The sequence below is a fragment of the Manis pentadactyla genome, chromosome 18 (assembly GCF_030020395.1).
Source record: "Manis pentadactyla isolate mManPen7 chromosome 18, mManPen7.hap1, whole genome shotgun sequence".
Taxonomy (NCBI): domain Eukaryota; kingdom Metazoa; phylum Chordata; class Mammalia; order Pholidota; family Manidae; genus Manis; species Manis pentadactyla.
The window spans coordinates 22,584,727-22,598,157 of NC_080036.1; the positions used below are offsets into that span (position 1 = coordinate 22,584,727).

General features: G+C 38.4%; 1 protein-coding gene across 5 annotated transcripts in view; it reads right to left on the reverse strand.

Annotated features, from left to right (window-relative positions):
• CHD2 (chromodomain helicase DNA binding protein 2) overlaps window positions 1-13,431 on the reverse strand; it is a 147,291-nt gene that overhangs the window by 54,355 nt on the left and 79,505 nt on the right. For all 5 annotated transcript variants that reach the window (XM_036878630.2, XM_057494700.1, XM_057494701.1 and 2 more), the window contains 2 exons: window positions 1,745-1,907; window positions 1,285-1,437 (listed from right to left, as the gene is read on the reverse strand). In XM_036878630.2, coding sequence (XP_036734525.1) covers window positions 1,285-1,437; window positions 1,745-1,907 — 316 coding nt within the window. The remainder of the gene's footprint in view (window positions 1-1,284; window positions 1,438-1,744; window positions 1,908-13,431) is intronic.

Below are 13,431 nucleotides of genomic sequence, written 5' to 3' on the forward strand. Positions count from 1 at the left end.
GGACCCACCCCTCTCCCCAGCTCAGAGTTTTGCTGACCAGACCCAGAGCCACTTGCACTTAAGTTGAATCACACAGAGGCTTAACCCAAACATATGTTTAACTGGCAAGTTCATAGCCCGTATTTAAAATCAGAAACTCAAATGCCTTCTTTTTAAATATTCCCTTAGTACAAGACGTTCATTAAGCATATGCCAGACCTAAGAGGACTCCAGCCTGATATTCCCTAAAGAGAAAGTAATGCATTCTTTTTTTTCTTGGTATCAAATGACTAGCTAGAGCTGGGATCAAATGCATTGGGAGGAACTGTCTTTTTGTAATGTGCTATTTTTTAATTTTTCATAATAATCACATATTAAACTGCATTTTAAGTCAGCTGCTGTAAGTTCACACAGGTATTATGGATAGAACAATGCCTTTCAGGGTATTCTGAAAGACAATCTGTTGGTGAATCTTAAGGCTTGGCTCTCTTAGGACAGAATCACTGACTCCACGTTTCTTCAATATCAATAATTACATAAGTTGGTGAACAGTCCATCCAAAGTTAAAGAAAAAAATTAATCTTAATAATTTTTAATAAATCTTAAAAATCAAAGCACTATAAAAGTAGTCAATATAAAAGAATTGTCATATAAAAATATGCAGAAAATCAAGGTAAGTTGCATACATGTCCATAAATAGATCAGAGATAAGTTTCACACAGTCTAACACCCAGAAAAATTATTATGCTGAAGGAACTATTCCCCCTTATCTTGATTTTCTCCTTATCTTAGAAGAGGTAACTGAATGAAGATGAAAATCTGTAGCGACAGTTCTTCAGAGAAAAGGGGGCAGGGGGGCATCACCACTTGCTTCAAGGACTGGCGAAGTTTTAAGTACACAGTTCTGTTGAGTACCCAGCCTCAGGGTCAATTTCCTGTGGGGGTGATGTCACCTCCTCTCTAGGAGTTGGGCTTCCGTATTTGGATTCAAACTTCCTTCTTTTTACCCCAGACTTGGAGACTTAAGACACTATCTGACATACTTTTCTCTTGCCCAGTTTTCCTTTCACTGAGCCGCATTCCCTCATCTCCCAAAAAAGAATGATCTTCACAGGATCATTTGCACTACAGGGTAGCCTAAGGTCATGAAAGTAAAAATAAGAGACCCTCCTGGAACCTTAATCTCAATCTGTTTCAAGCAAGAAAACTCTTGTTTTCTACCTCAAGATAATTTAGCAAGGAAAGCATAAAACCCAGAGGGAAGGAGAGAGGGAGGGATATCACTTACTTACTGAGCATCCTTACCTGGAAGGGATAGTGCTTAATAGTCAGGTACTCGGCCAGGATATCCAGCATTCTCACCATTTGGGAGAAAATAAGGACTCTGTTCCCCCTTTCTCGAAGTCTTGTCAACAGTTTATCTAATAGAATCAGCTTCCCACTGCTCCGAATCAGGGACTGAAGATTGAAAGATATTCAAATCAATATTTCAATCTGCCCTTAATTTCTAAAAATTCATATTCTTTAAATCACCTTTAAGCTTTGTGAAGCTCTCTGCAGTCTAGCTGACAAGCAATTCCTGAAATGCCCTTCACCTAGCATCTGTGCCACTACCCATTTTCTTCCTAATTTATTGTTCTCATCTGTTTCTAAAGCTTCTTTTGATTATTTCTCCATCAAAGGAGAAAAAATCATTTTGATAAAAAGCATGTATAGAAACTAACTTGTCTCTGAGAAACTAATTACAAACAAGGTAACCACGCACCAGAAGAATCTCCTGCCCATTTTCTCTCTCATTGTCTTCAGGGGGTTTAATCAGGTAACAGTGGTTACAGCATTTCTTCAGTTCCATCACAATATTAAGGAAACCAGACGTACTGCCTCTTGTTCCCTTGGCAAGAGCCTTGTAGTTCCTGGTCAGAATCCATCTGCAAATTAAAATAATGGTATCGTTAGATTCAAAGAAATAGTTGGGGATACCAGAACACTGTAAGAGAGAGTAGCATTACTGGAAAAAAAAATTGAAAAGGAGCTACAGAAGTTAAAAAGGCCAAGAGGGATATTTTATTTTGCATCTCCTGCCACCTAACCAGGACCTCTCACATCTCCAATTAGGTTCAGAATGCTAATCAACAGAACGCAAGAATGGACTAATAGTTACCAAAGGGAAAGGGATTGGGGACGATGGGTGGAAAGGAAGGGATAAGGGTGGGGAAAAGGAAAGAGGGCCTTACGATTAGCATGTATAGTGCGTGGGGGACACGGGGAGGGCCGTGCAACACAGAGCAGACAAGTAGTGATTTTACAGCATCTTACTACGCAGGTGGACAGTGACTGTGAAGGGGTATGTGGGGGGGGCTTGGTGAAGGGGGGAACCTAGTAAACATAATGTTCTTTCTGTAATTATAGATTAATGATACCAAAAAAAAAAAAAAAGAATGCTAATCATTCTATTGGGTATTTCAACCTGATGAAACAAGGGAATAGTCAAAAGAAAAACAACAAAATATATATAGAAATACCCACATATATGTAAAACAAGGATTGTCACTGGAGCACTCTTTATTATAGCATAAAAGTGGAAACAAGTTGTCTAAAAATAGGTTTAATTAGGTATACTATCAGCTAGCAGCTATATACTTGCTTATAAACTTTTGTAAAAGGGTATTTTACATGATAAAATGCTCATGGTATGCTATATACCCAAACTTGGAAAGAATGGAGGAAAAATACACATTCGTGCATATCCATGTACAAGCTTTAACCCAACACCACAAAATACTAGTGTGTTTTTCTGAGTAGTGAAGTTTCTTTAAGTTTTTTTACCGATCACACTGTAAGCTCAAAGAGGAATGCGTAAGGATTTTCACTATGCAAAGTATTTAAAACATCCAAATGTCCACTACTAGGGGACTGGTTGAATCAACTACGCTACAGATACACAAAGGAAATACCATGCAGTTACAAAAAGGAGGAGGAGCTCTATAAACTATTATGGAGTGTTCAACAGTTATCATTAAGTGCGAAAAAGGTACAGAAAATGTACATAGCATGCTACCATTTATATAAAAGGGAGGCAATAAAAAAAGTTAAAATGTGTTCGCTTATATTTAAAAAATTTTTTTAAAGACATTATGATTTTTTTAAATGATAATTATTACTACCAAAGGGAAAGTAGAACTACAATGGATGGACAAGGACTGAAGCTAGATAATCTCTGAACATACCAGGCTTTGGAGCTTTGTCTTTGGAAGTCTATAAATATAAGTAACTACAAAACAAAATTAAGGAAAGCAATCCCTAAAAAACAAAACTAAAATGAAATAAACCGTTGTATCCAAGTAGTAGCCTAACCACAGAAAGAAAAACTATCTCAAGTGCTTTAAAAAGCTTATCCATTTCAGCTTAAAAAATAATCAAAAAAATTTTTTAATGTCAAACATTAAAAAGAATAATGAATTTATTGTCTTTCCTATGTGAACTATGAGCTATATTACTCACTAGATATGAGCAAGTTTTTAAGAAGTATTCCAGCTAATAAACAAAGGTATAATAAAACTTGAATACCACCTTAATCCCTAATGAATTAGTTTATCTAGGATACTCATCAATCCTTGCTAGATAACACAAAAAAGAAATTCCCTGTAAAAGAATGTATATTTGCATTTCAAGAGATACTCACAATGAATATGAGTCTAATCAAGGCTCTACACTTATCTGTGAAGGCACAGTGAACAAAAGAAAGTGTTAAATGTTCAAATGTTAAATGATGCCATTGAGCTACAATCAGCAAAATCCAGGCTATGAGGAAAATATACAACACAGAGCCTGTTTCTTCACTCAGAAAATTTACAAGGACAGGGAGAAAACAGACTAAAATAAACTTACACATGTCAACAAAACATAATGTACGGAACTTCCTTTAACTCTCAAACATGCAAAATGTGTGTGTGTATATGTGATGTATATGTATATGAAAATAGGGAAATGTAAACACTCACTGGACACTGTACGTTAAGAAATTACCAATTTTTTAGGCATGATAATAGTATTGAAATTATGCTTAACTTTTCTTAATTGAGGTATAACTGACATATATATATATAACACTGTATTAGTTTCAAGTGTATAATATAATGATTCAATATTTGTATGTATTGTGAAATAACCACAATAAATCCAGTTAAAATCTATCACCAATTACAAAAATTTTTTAACTTACATTGAAAACAGTTTAAAATCTACTCTCTTAACAATTTTCAAATATGCAGCTCAGTGGTATTCACAAAAGTTGCCATGCTGTACATATATCACCATGACTTCTTTATTTTTAACAGTTTACACTTTTGACCCACTTCATGCATTTTTCTCACCCCCTAATCCCTGACTCTGGCAACCACCAATTTGTTTTCTCTGTATCTATGAGCTTGGTTTTTCTGCTTACCTCTTGAGAGTCCTTATGATAATATAAAAACATTTATAACATGTACCTGAAATATATTTCAAACAACCTACAGGTGAAAATGGGAGTGCAAAAGAAGATATAGATGACCTAAGATTGGCCCTGAGTTAATAACTGTTGAAGTTGGATTGGTTACAGGTACATGACTATATACTATTCTATTTTTGTATATATTTGAGATTTCCTGTAATAAAAGGGTTTTTGGAGAGGAGCCAAGACGGCGGCGTGAGTAGAGCAGCGGAAATCTTCTCCCAAAACCATATATATTTTTGAAAATACAACAAATACAACTAATCCTAAAAGAGAGACCAGAAGACACAGGACAACATCCAGACCACATCCACACCTGAGAGAACCCAGCGCCTCCCGAAGGGGGTAAGATACAAGCCCCGGCCCCGTGGGAGCCGAGCGCCCCTCCCCCCAGCTCCCGGCGGGAGAAGAGCAGGCAGAGCGGGAGGGAGACGGAGCCCAGGACTGCCGAGCACCCAGCCCCCGCCATCCGGGCCAGAGCGCAGACACAGTGCATGCGGAGGCGGCCCTGGATACTAGGGAAACAGGGCAGCAAGAACAGTGAGAGGGCACTGGAGGCCTGGCGCTGGAAAACATAAGAAAAACGAGCGGCCATTTTTTTTTTTTTTTTTTTGCTGTTTGTTTTGGCGAGCGCTTTTTGGAAGTCTTAAAGGGATAGGGACCCCAATACTAGGGAAACAGGGCAGCAAGATGGGTGAGCAGATGCCTGAGGCTGGCACCAGAGAATAAAGAAAAACGAGCAGCCATTTTTTATTTATTTATTTTATTTTTTTAATTAAAAAAACTTTTTTTTCCTTATTTATTTTTTTTTTTCATGGTCGATTTGTTTTGGCGGGTGCTTTTTGGAAGTCTTAAAGGGGCAGGGCGGGCCACTTAATCCAGAGGTAGGGAATCCGGGACCTCTGGGCACCCTAACCCCTGGGCTGCAGGGAGCAGGGAGGCCCCTTACGGAGATAAATAGCCTCCCAGCAGCTCCTGCTCTAACGCGACTCCACCACTTTGGAGCAGCTGCCCGAGCCAGGCCACGCCCACAGCAACAGCGGAGATTAACTCCATAGCAGCCGGGCAGGAAGCAGAAGCCCTGTCTGCGCGCAGCTGCGCAGCACAAGCCACTAGAGGCCGCTGTTCTCCCAGGAGAGGAGGGCCACAAACCAACAAGAAAGGAAGTCCTTCCAGCCGTCACTCGTCCCAGCTCTGCAGACTATTCCTATCACCATGAAAAGGCAAAGCTACAGGCAGACAAAGATCACAGAGACAACACCAGAGAAGGAGACAGACCTAACCAGTCTTCCTGAAAAAGAATTCAAAATAAGAATCATAAACATGCTGACAGAGATGCAGAGAAATACGCAAGAGAAATGGGATGAAGTCCGGAGGGAGATCACAGATGCCAGAAAGGAGATCACAGAAATGAAACAAACTCTGGAAGGGTTTATAAGCAGAATGGACAGAATGCAAGAGGCCATTGATGGAATTGAAATCAGAGAAAAGGAACGCATAGAAGCTGACATAGAGAGAGACAAAAGGATCTCCAGGAATGAAACAATATTAAGAGAACTGTGTGACCAATACAAAAGGAACAATATGCATATTATAGGGGTACCAGAAGAAGAAGAGAGAGGAAAAGGGATGGAAAGTATCTTGGAAGAAATAATTGCTGAAAACTTCCCCAAACTGGGGGAGGAAATAATCGAACATACCACGGAAACACACAGAACCCCCAAAAGAAAGGATCCAAGGAGGACAACACCAAGACACATAATAATTAAAATGGCAAAGATCAAGGACAAGGAAAGAGTTTTAAAGGCAGCTAGAGAGAAAAAGTTCACCTATAAAGGAAAACCCATCAGGCTAACATCAGACTTCTCAACAGAAACCCTACAGGCCAGAAGAGAATGGCATGATATAGTTAATGCAATGAAACAGAAGGGCCTTGAACCAAAGATACTATATCCAGCACGACTATGATTCAAATATGATGGTGGGATTAAACAATTCCCAGAAAAACAAAAGCTGAGGGAATTTGCTTCCCACAAACTACGTCTACAGGACATCTTACAGGGACTGCTCTAGATGGGAGCACTCCTAGAAAGAGCACAGAACAAAACACCCAACATATGAAGAATGGAGGAGGAGGAATAAGAAGGGAGAGAAAAAAAGAATCTCCAGACAGTGTATATAACAGCTCAGTAAGCAAGCTAAGTTAGGCAGTAAGATACTAAAGAGGCTAACCTTGAACCTTTGGTAACCACGAATTTAAAGCCTGCAACGGCAATAAGTATATATCTTTCAATAGTTACCCTAAATGTTAATGGACTGAATGCACCAATCAAAAGACACAGAGTAATAGAATGGATAAAAAAGCAAGACCCATCTATATGCTGCTTACAAGAAACTCACCTCAAACCCAAAGACATGTACAGACTAAAAGTCAAGGGATGGAAAAACATATTTCAAGCAAACAACAGCGAGAAGAAAGCAGGGGTTGCAGTACTAATATCAGACAAAATAGACTTCAAAACAAAGAAAGTAACAAGAGATAAAGAAGGACACTACATAATGATAAAGGGCTCAGTCCAACAAGAGGATATAACCATTCTAAATATATATGCACCCAACACAGGAGCACCAGCCTATGTGAAACAAATACTAACAGAACTAAAGGGGGAAATAGACTGCAATGCATTCATTCTAGGAGACTTCAACACACCACTCACCCCAAAGGATAGATCCACCAGGCAGAAAATAAGGACAGACACGGAAGCACTGAGCAACACAGTAGAGCAGATGGACCTAATAGACATCTACAGAGCTCTACAACCAAAAGCAACAGGATACACATTCTTCTCAAGTGCACATGGAACATTCTCCAGAATAGACCACATACTAGGCCACAAAAAGAGCCTCGGTAAATTCCAAAAGATTGAAATCCTACCAACCAACTTTTCAGACCACAAAGGCATAAAACTAGAAATAAACTGTACAAAGAAAGCAAAGAGGCTCACAAACACATGGAGGCTTAACAACACGCTCCTAAATAATCAGTGGATCAATGACCAAATCAAAATGGAGATCCAGCAATATATGGAAACAAATGACAACAACAACACTAAGCCCCAACTTCTGTAGGACACAGCAAAAGCAGCCTTAAGAGGAAAGTACATAGCAATCCAAGCATATTTAAAAAAGGAAGAACAATCCTGAATGAATGGTCTAATGTCACAATTATTGAAATTGGCAAAAGAAGAACAAATGAGGCCTAAGGACAGCAGAAGGAAGGACATAATAAAAATCAGAGAATAAATGAATAAAATTGAGAAGAATAAAACAATAGCAAAAAATCAATGAAACCAAGAGCTGGTTCTTCAAGAAAATAAACAAAATAGATAAGCCTCTAGCCAGACTTATTAAGAGGAAAAGAGAGTCAACACAAATCAACAGTATCAGAAACGAGAAAGGAAAAATCACGACAGACCCCACAGAAATACAAAGAATTATTAGAGAATACTATGAAAACCTATATGCTAACAAGCTGGGAAACCTAGGAGAAATGGACAACTTCCTAGAAAAATACAACCTTCCAAGACTGACCCAGAAAGAAACAGAAAATCTAAACAGACCAATTGCCAGCAAAAAAATTGAAGCAGTAATCAAAAAACTACCAAAGAACAAATCCCCCAGGCCAGATGGATTTACCTCGGAATTTTATCAGACATACAGGGAAGACATAATACTCATTCTCCTTAAAGTTTTCCAAAAAATAGAGGAGGAGGGGATACTCCCAAACTCATTCTATGAAGCTAACATCACCCTAATACCAAAACCAGGCAAAGACCCCACCAAAAAAGAAAACTACAGACCAATATCCCTGATGAACGTAGATGCAAAAATACGCAACAAAATATTAGCAAACCGAATTCAAAAATACATCAAAAGTATCATACACCATGACCAAGTGGGATTCATCCCAGGGATGCAAGGATGGTACAACATTCGAAAGTCCATCAATATCATCCACCACATCAAGAAAAGAAAGACAAAAACCACATGATCATCTCCATAGATGCTGAAAAAGCATTTGACAAAGTTCAACATCCATTCATGATAAAAACTCTCAGCAAAATGGGAATAGAGGGCAAGTACTTCAACATAATAAACGACATCTATGGTAAACCCACAGCCAACATTATATTGAACAGCGAGAAGCTGAAAGCATTTCCTCTGAGATCGGGAACTAGACAGGGATGCCCACTCACCCCACTGTTATTTAGCATAGTACTGGAGGTCCTAGCCATGGCAATCAGACAAAACAAAAACATACAAGGAATCCAGATTGGTAAAGAAGAAGTTAAACTGTCACTATTTGCAGATGACATGATACTGTACATAAAAAAACCCTAAAGACTCCACTCCAAAACTACTAGAACTGATATTGGAATACAGCAAAGTTGCAGGATACAAAATCAACACACAGAAATCTGTGGCTTTCCTGTACACTAACAATGAACTAACAGAAAGAGAAATCAGGAAAACAACTCCATTCAAAATTGCATCAAAAAAAAAAAAAATACCTAGGAATAAACCTAACCAAAGAGGAGAAAGACTTATACTCTGAAAACTACAAGTCACTCTTAAGAGAAATTAAAGGGGACACTAACAGATGGAAACTCATCCCATGCTTGTGGCTAGGAAGAATTAATATCGTCAAAATGGCCGTCCTGCCCAAAGCAATATACAGATTTGATGCAATCCCTATGAAACTACCAGCAACATTCTTCAATGAACTGGAACAAATAATTTAAAAATTCATATGGAAACACCAAAGACCCCGAATAGCCAAAGCAATCCTGAGAGAGAAGAATAAAGTAGGGGGGATCTCACTCCCCAACTTCAAGCTCTACTATAAAGCCATAGGAATCAAGACAATTTGGTACTGGCACAAGAACAGAGCCACAGACCAATGGAACAGACTAGAGAATCCAGACATTAACCCAGACATATATGGTCAATTAATATTTGACAAAGGAGCCATGGACATACAATGGCGAAATGACAGTCTCTTCAACAGATGGTGCTGGCAAAACTACATGTAGGGGAATGAAACTGGACCATTATCTGACCCCATATACAAAAGTAAACTCAAAATGGATCAAAGACCTGAATGTAAGTCATGAAACCATTAAACTCTTGGAAGAAAACATAGGCAAAAACCTCTTAGACATAAACATGAGTGACCTCTTCTTGAACATATCTCCCTGGGCAAGGAAAACAACAGCAAAAATGAACAAGTGGGACTATATTAAGCTGAAAAGCTTCTGTACAGCAAAAGACACCATCAACAGAACAAAAAGGAACCCTACAGTATGGGAGAGTATCTTTGAAAATGACACATCCGATAGAGGCTTGACGTCCAGAATATACAAAGAGTTCACACACCTCAACAAACAAAAAACAAATAACCCAATTAAAAAATGGGCAGAGGAACTAAACAGACAGTTCTCCAAAACAGAAATACAGATGGCCAACAGACACATGAAAAGATGCTCCGCAACGCTAATTATCGGAGAAATGCAAATTAAAACTACAATGAGGTATCACCTCACACCAGTAAGGATGGCTGCCATCCAAAAGACAAACAACAACAAATGTTGGAGAGGCTGTGGAGAAAGGGGAACCCTCCTACACTGCTGGTGGGAATGTAAGTTAGTTCAACCAGTGTGGAAAGCAGTATGGAGGTACATCAAAATGCTCAAAACAGACTTATCATTTGACCCAGGAATTGCACTCCTAGGAATTTACCCTAAGAATGCAGCAATCAAGTTTGAGAAAGATCAGTGCACCCCTATGTTTATTGCAGCACTATTTACAATAGCCAAGAATTGGAAGCAACCTAAATGTCCATCGAGAGATGAATGGATAAAGAAGATGTGGTACATATACACAATGGAATACTACTCAGCCATAAGAAAAGGGCAAATCCTACCATTTGCAGCAACATGGATGGAGCTGGAGGGTATTATGCTCAGTGAAACAAGCCAAGCGGAGAAAGAGAAATACCAAATGATTTCACTTATCTGTGGAATATAAGAACAAAGGAAAAACTGAAGGAACAAAACAGCAGCAGAATCACAGAACTCAAGAATGGACTAACAGGTACCAAAGGGAAAGGGACTGGGGAGGATGGGTGGGTAGGGAGGGATAAGGAGGGGGGAGAAGTAGGGGGGTATCAAGATTAGCATGCATGGGGGGGTGGGAGAAAGGGAGGGCTGTACAACACAGAGAAGGCAAGTAGTGATTCTACAACATTTTGCTATGCTGATGGACAGTGACTGTAAAGGGGTTTATAGGGAGGACCTGGTATAGGGGAGAGCCTAGTAAACATAATAATCATCATGTAAGTGTAGATTAATGATACTAAAAAAAAAAAAAAAAAGGCAGTTCCTGTGTGGTGACCTCCAATGAGCTCTACACAAGGGTATAAAGAGCATATACAAGTGTAGGCAAAGGGTCTGTTTGTGTTTGTTTATACAGAGGATCAAAGCCTAATTTGGCTACCCCGAAAATGAACTAAGATGTGATATGAAAAAGAACTTCCAACATCAGCACTCTCTGGAAGACTCATGACAGAAGATGATCATCAAAAAACCCCAACAAAGATCCACGCACTGCTACAGCTGTAGATGCACTCATCCCACCAGTTCCTGGACTTGCCGTGGGAATGAGGAAGGAGATATCTAAGCTGGCCTGTGCATACAGTAAAACAACAAATTTGACTGGATCTATACTGTTGGAACTCAACCAAGAATTAGGAGAAGTGCAAATTGTAGTGCTCCAAAATCTTACAACTACAGACTATTTACTGTTAAAAGAACATATGGGATGTGAACAGTCCCCAGGAATGGGTTGTTTTAATTTGTCTGATTTCTCTCAGACTGTTCAAGTTCAGTTGGACAATATCCACCATATCATAGATAAGTTTTCACAAATGCCTAAGGTGCCTAACTGGATTTCTTGGTTTCACTGGAGATGGCTGGTAATTACAGGTATGCTTTGGTTATGTAACTATACTCCTATTATGTTAATGTGTGTACACAATTTAATTAGTAGTTTAAAACCTATACATGCTGAAGTTACTCTACAAGAAGATATGTCAAAGAAATAATCAATCTTCCCATGTTTTCTTCCACCTGCTACTTCTATAGCTTTTCTTCTTCCTTCCTAATTACAACCCTTAAATAGAATTCATGCCTCATATCAAATTTACCGAGTATCATAATTCTTCCAAGTAGTAAAGATACCTCAAGACAAATGCTGGGCATAGAAACCACAGGGCATAAATAGGCAAAGAAGTAAAAAGCTAACCTTTTCAAACAATAAGGCTTTTCTCTCACTTACCAACTTTACATTTCCCTGTATGGCCCCGGAAGATGACTGGTTAGCCAGAGACGGGTAAGATTCCTCAAGGGAGGAACAACCTAAGACAGGCACAGTCGCAGGGGGCCATCAGGTGAGAAATTGGGGATCAACAGAGGTAAGGCTTAGAACCTCACCCCCCCCGTTCTGAGAGAAATCTTCTGCATACGTGGATGTTTTATTGCCCTTGTCTAGCTTGGATTAACACATAGTCTACAGGCACACACCTGATCATCTACATTTGCTCTCTTACAACACTAAACTATGTTTTCTACCTTTATCTTGTATCTACCTACCACTTCAGCATTTTATTAAAAATAATAATAAAAAAGAGAGAAATGTGGTATCCACATATAAATCAAGTATAAAAATCAAATGAGTATTCATATTTGAACTGACTGTTTATAGTTCATAATGCATGAGCAAAACCAAAAGTTTCTGTGATGACTGCCCTTGTACTGTTCACCATGTAAACTTATTCACTATGTAAGAATTTGTTCTCCATGTAAGAACTTGTTTGTTATGCTTCAGAAGATTGGAGACTGACGAAAATTAGGCTTGGGGTGGATTAATGATTGTGCACTGAGCACTGACTCCCCTATACAGAATTTTATTGTTGTTAACAACCATTTGATCAATAAATATGAGAGATGCCCTCACAAAAACAAAAACAAACAAAAAAAAAGTACACACTTCCAATTGTAAAATAAATAAGTAACCGGGATGTAATGTACAGCATAAGGAATATAGTCAAAATATTGTAACAACTTGGTATGGTGATAACTGGTACCTAGAATTATCATGTATATAAATGTTGAATCACTGTGTTGTACACCTGAAACTAATGTAATGTAATACTGTGTGTCAACTACCCTTCAATAAAAAATAATTATCTACAATAAATAAATAAATAAATAAATAAATAAAAAGGGTTTTTGAGAATCAAGGTAGTGTTAGACAAGAGTCAGATAGCAATTTTTTAATATTAAAATCTTGTTTTTAGCACAAGAACAGAACCGTACGTAGATCAATGGAATACAGAGCCCAGATATAAACCCATACATATATGGCCAATTAATATACGATAAAAGGGCCATGGATATACAATGGGAAAATGACAGCCTCTTCAACAACTGCTGCTGGCAAAACTGGACAGCTACATGTAAGAGAATGAAGCTGGATTACTGTCTAACTCCATACACAAAAGTAAACTCAAAATGGATCAAAGACCTGAATGTAAGTCATGAAACCATAAAACTCTTAGAAGAAAACATAAGCAGAAATTTCATGAATAAAAACATGAGCAAGTTTTTCCTGAACACATCTCCTTGGGCAAGGGAAACAAAAGCAAAAATGAACAAATGGGACTATATCAAACTAAAAAGCTACTGTACAGCAAAGGACACCAACAGTAGAACAAAAAGGCATCCTACAGTATGGGAGAATATATTAATAAACGACATATCTGGTAAGGGGTTAACACTCAAAATATATGAAGAACTCACACACCTCAACACCCAAAAACCAAATAACCCAATTAAAAAATG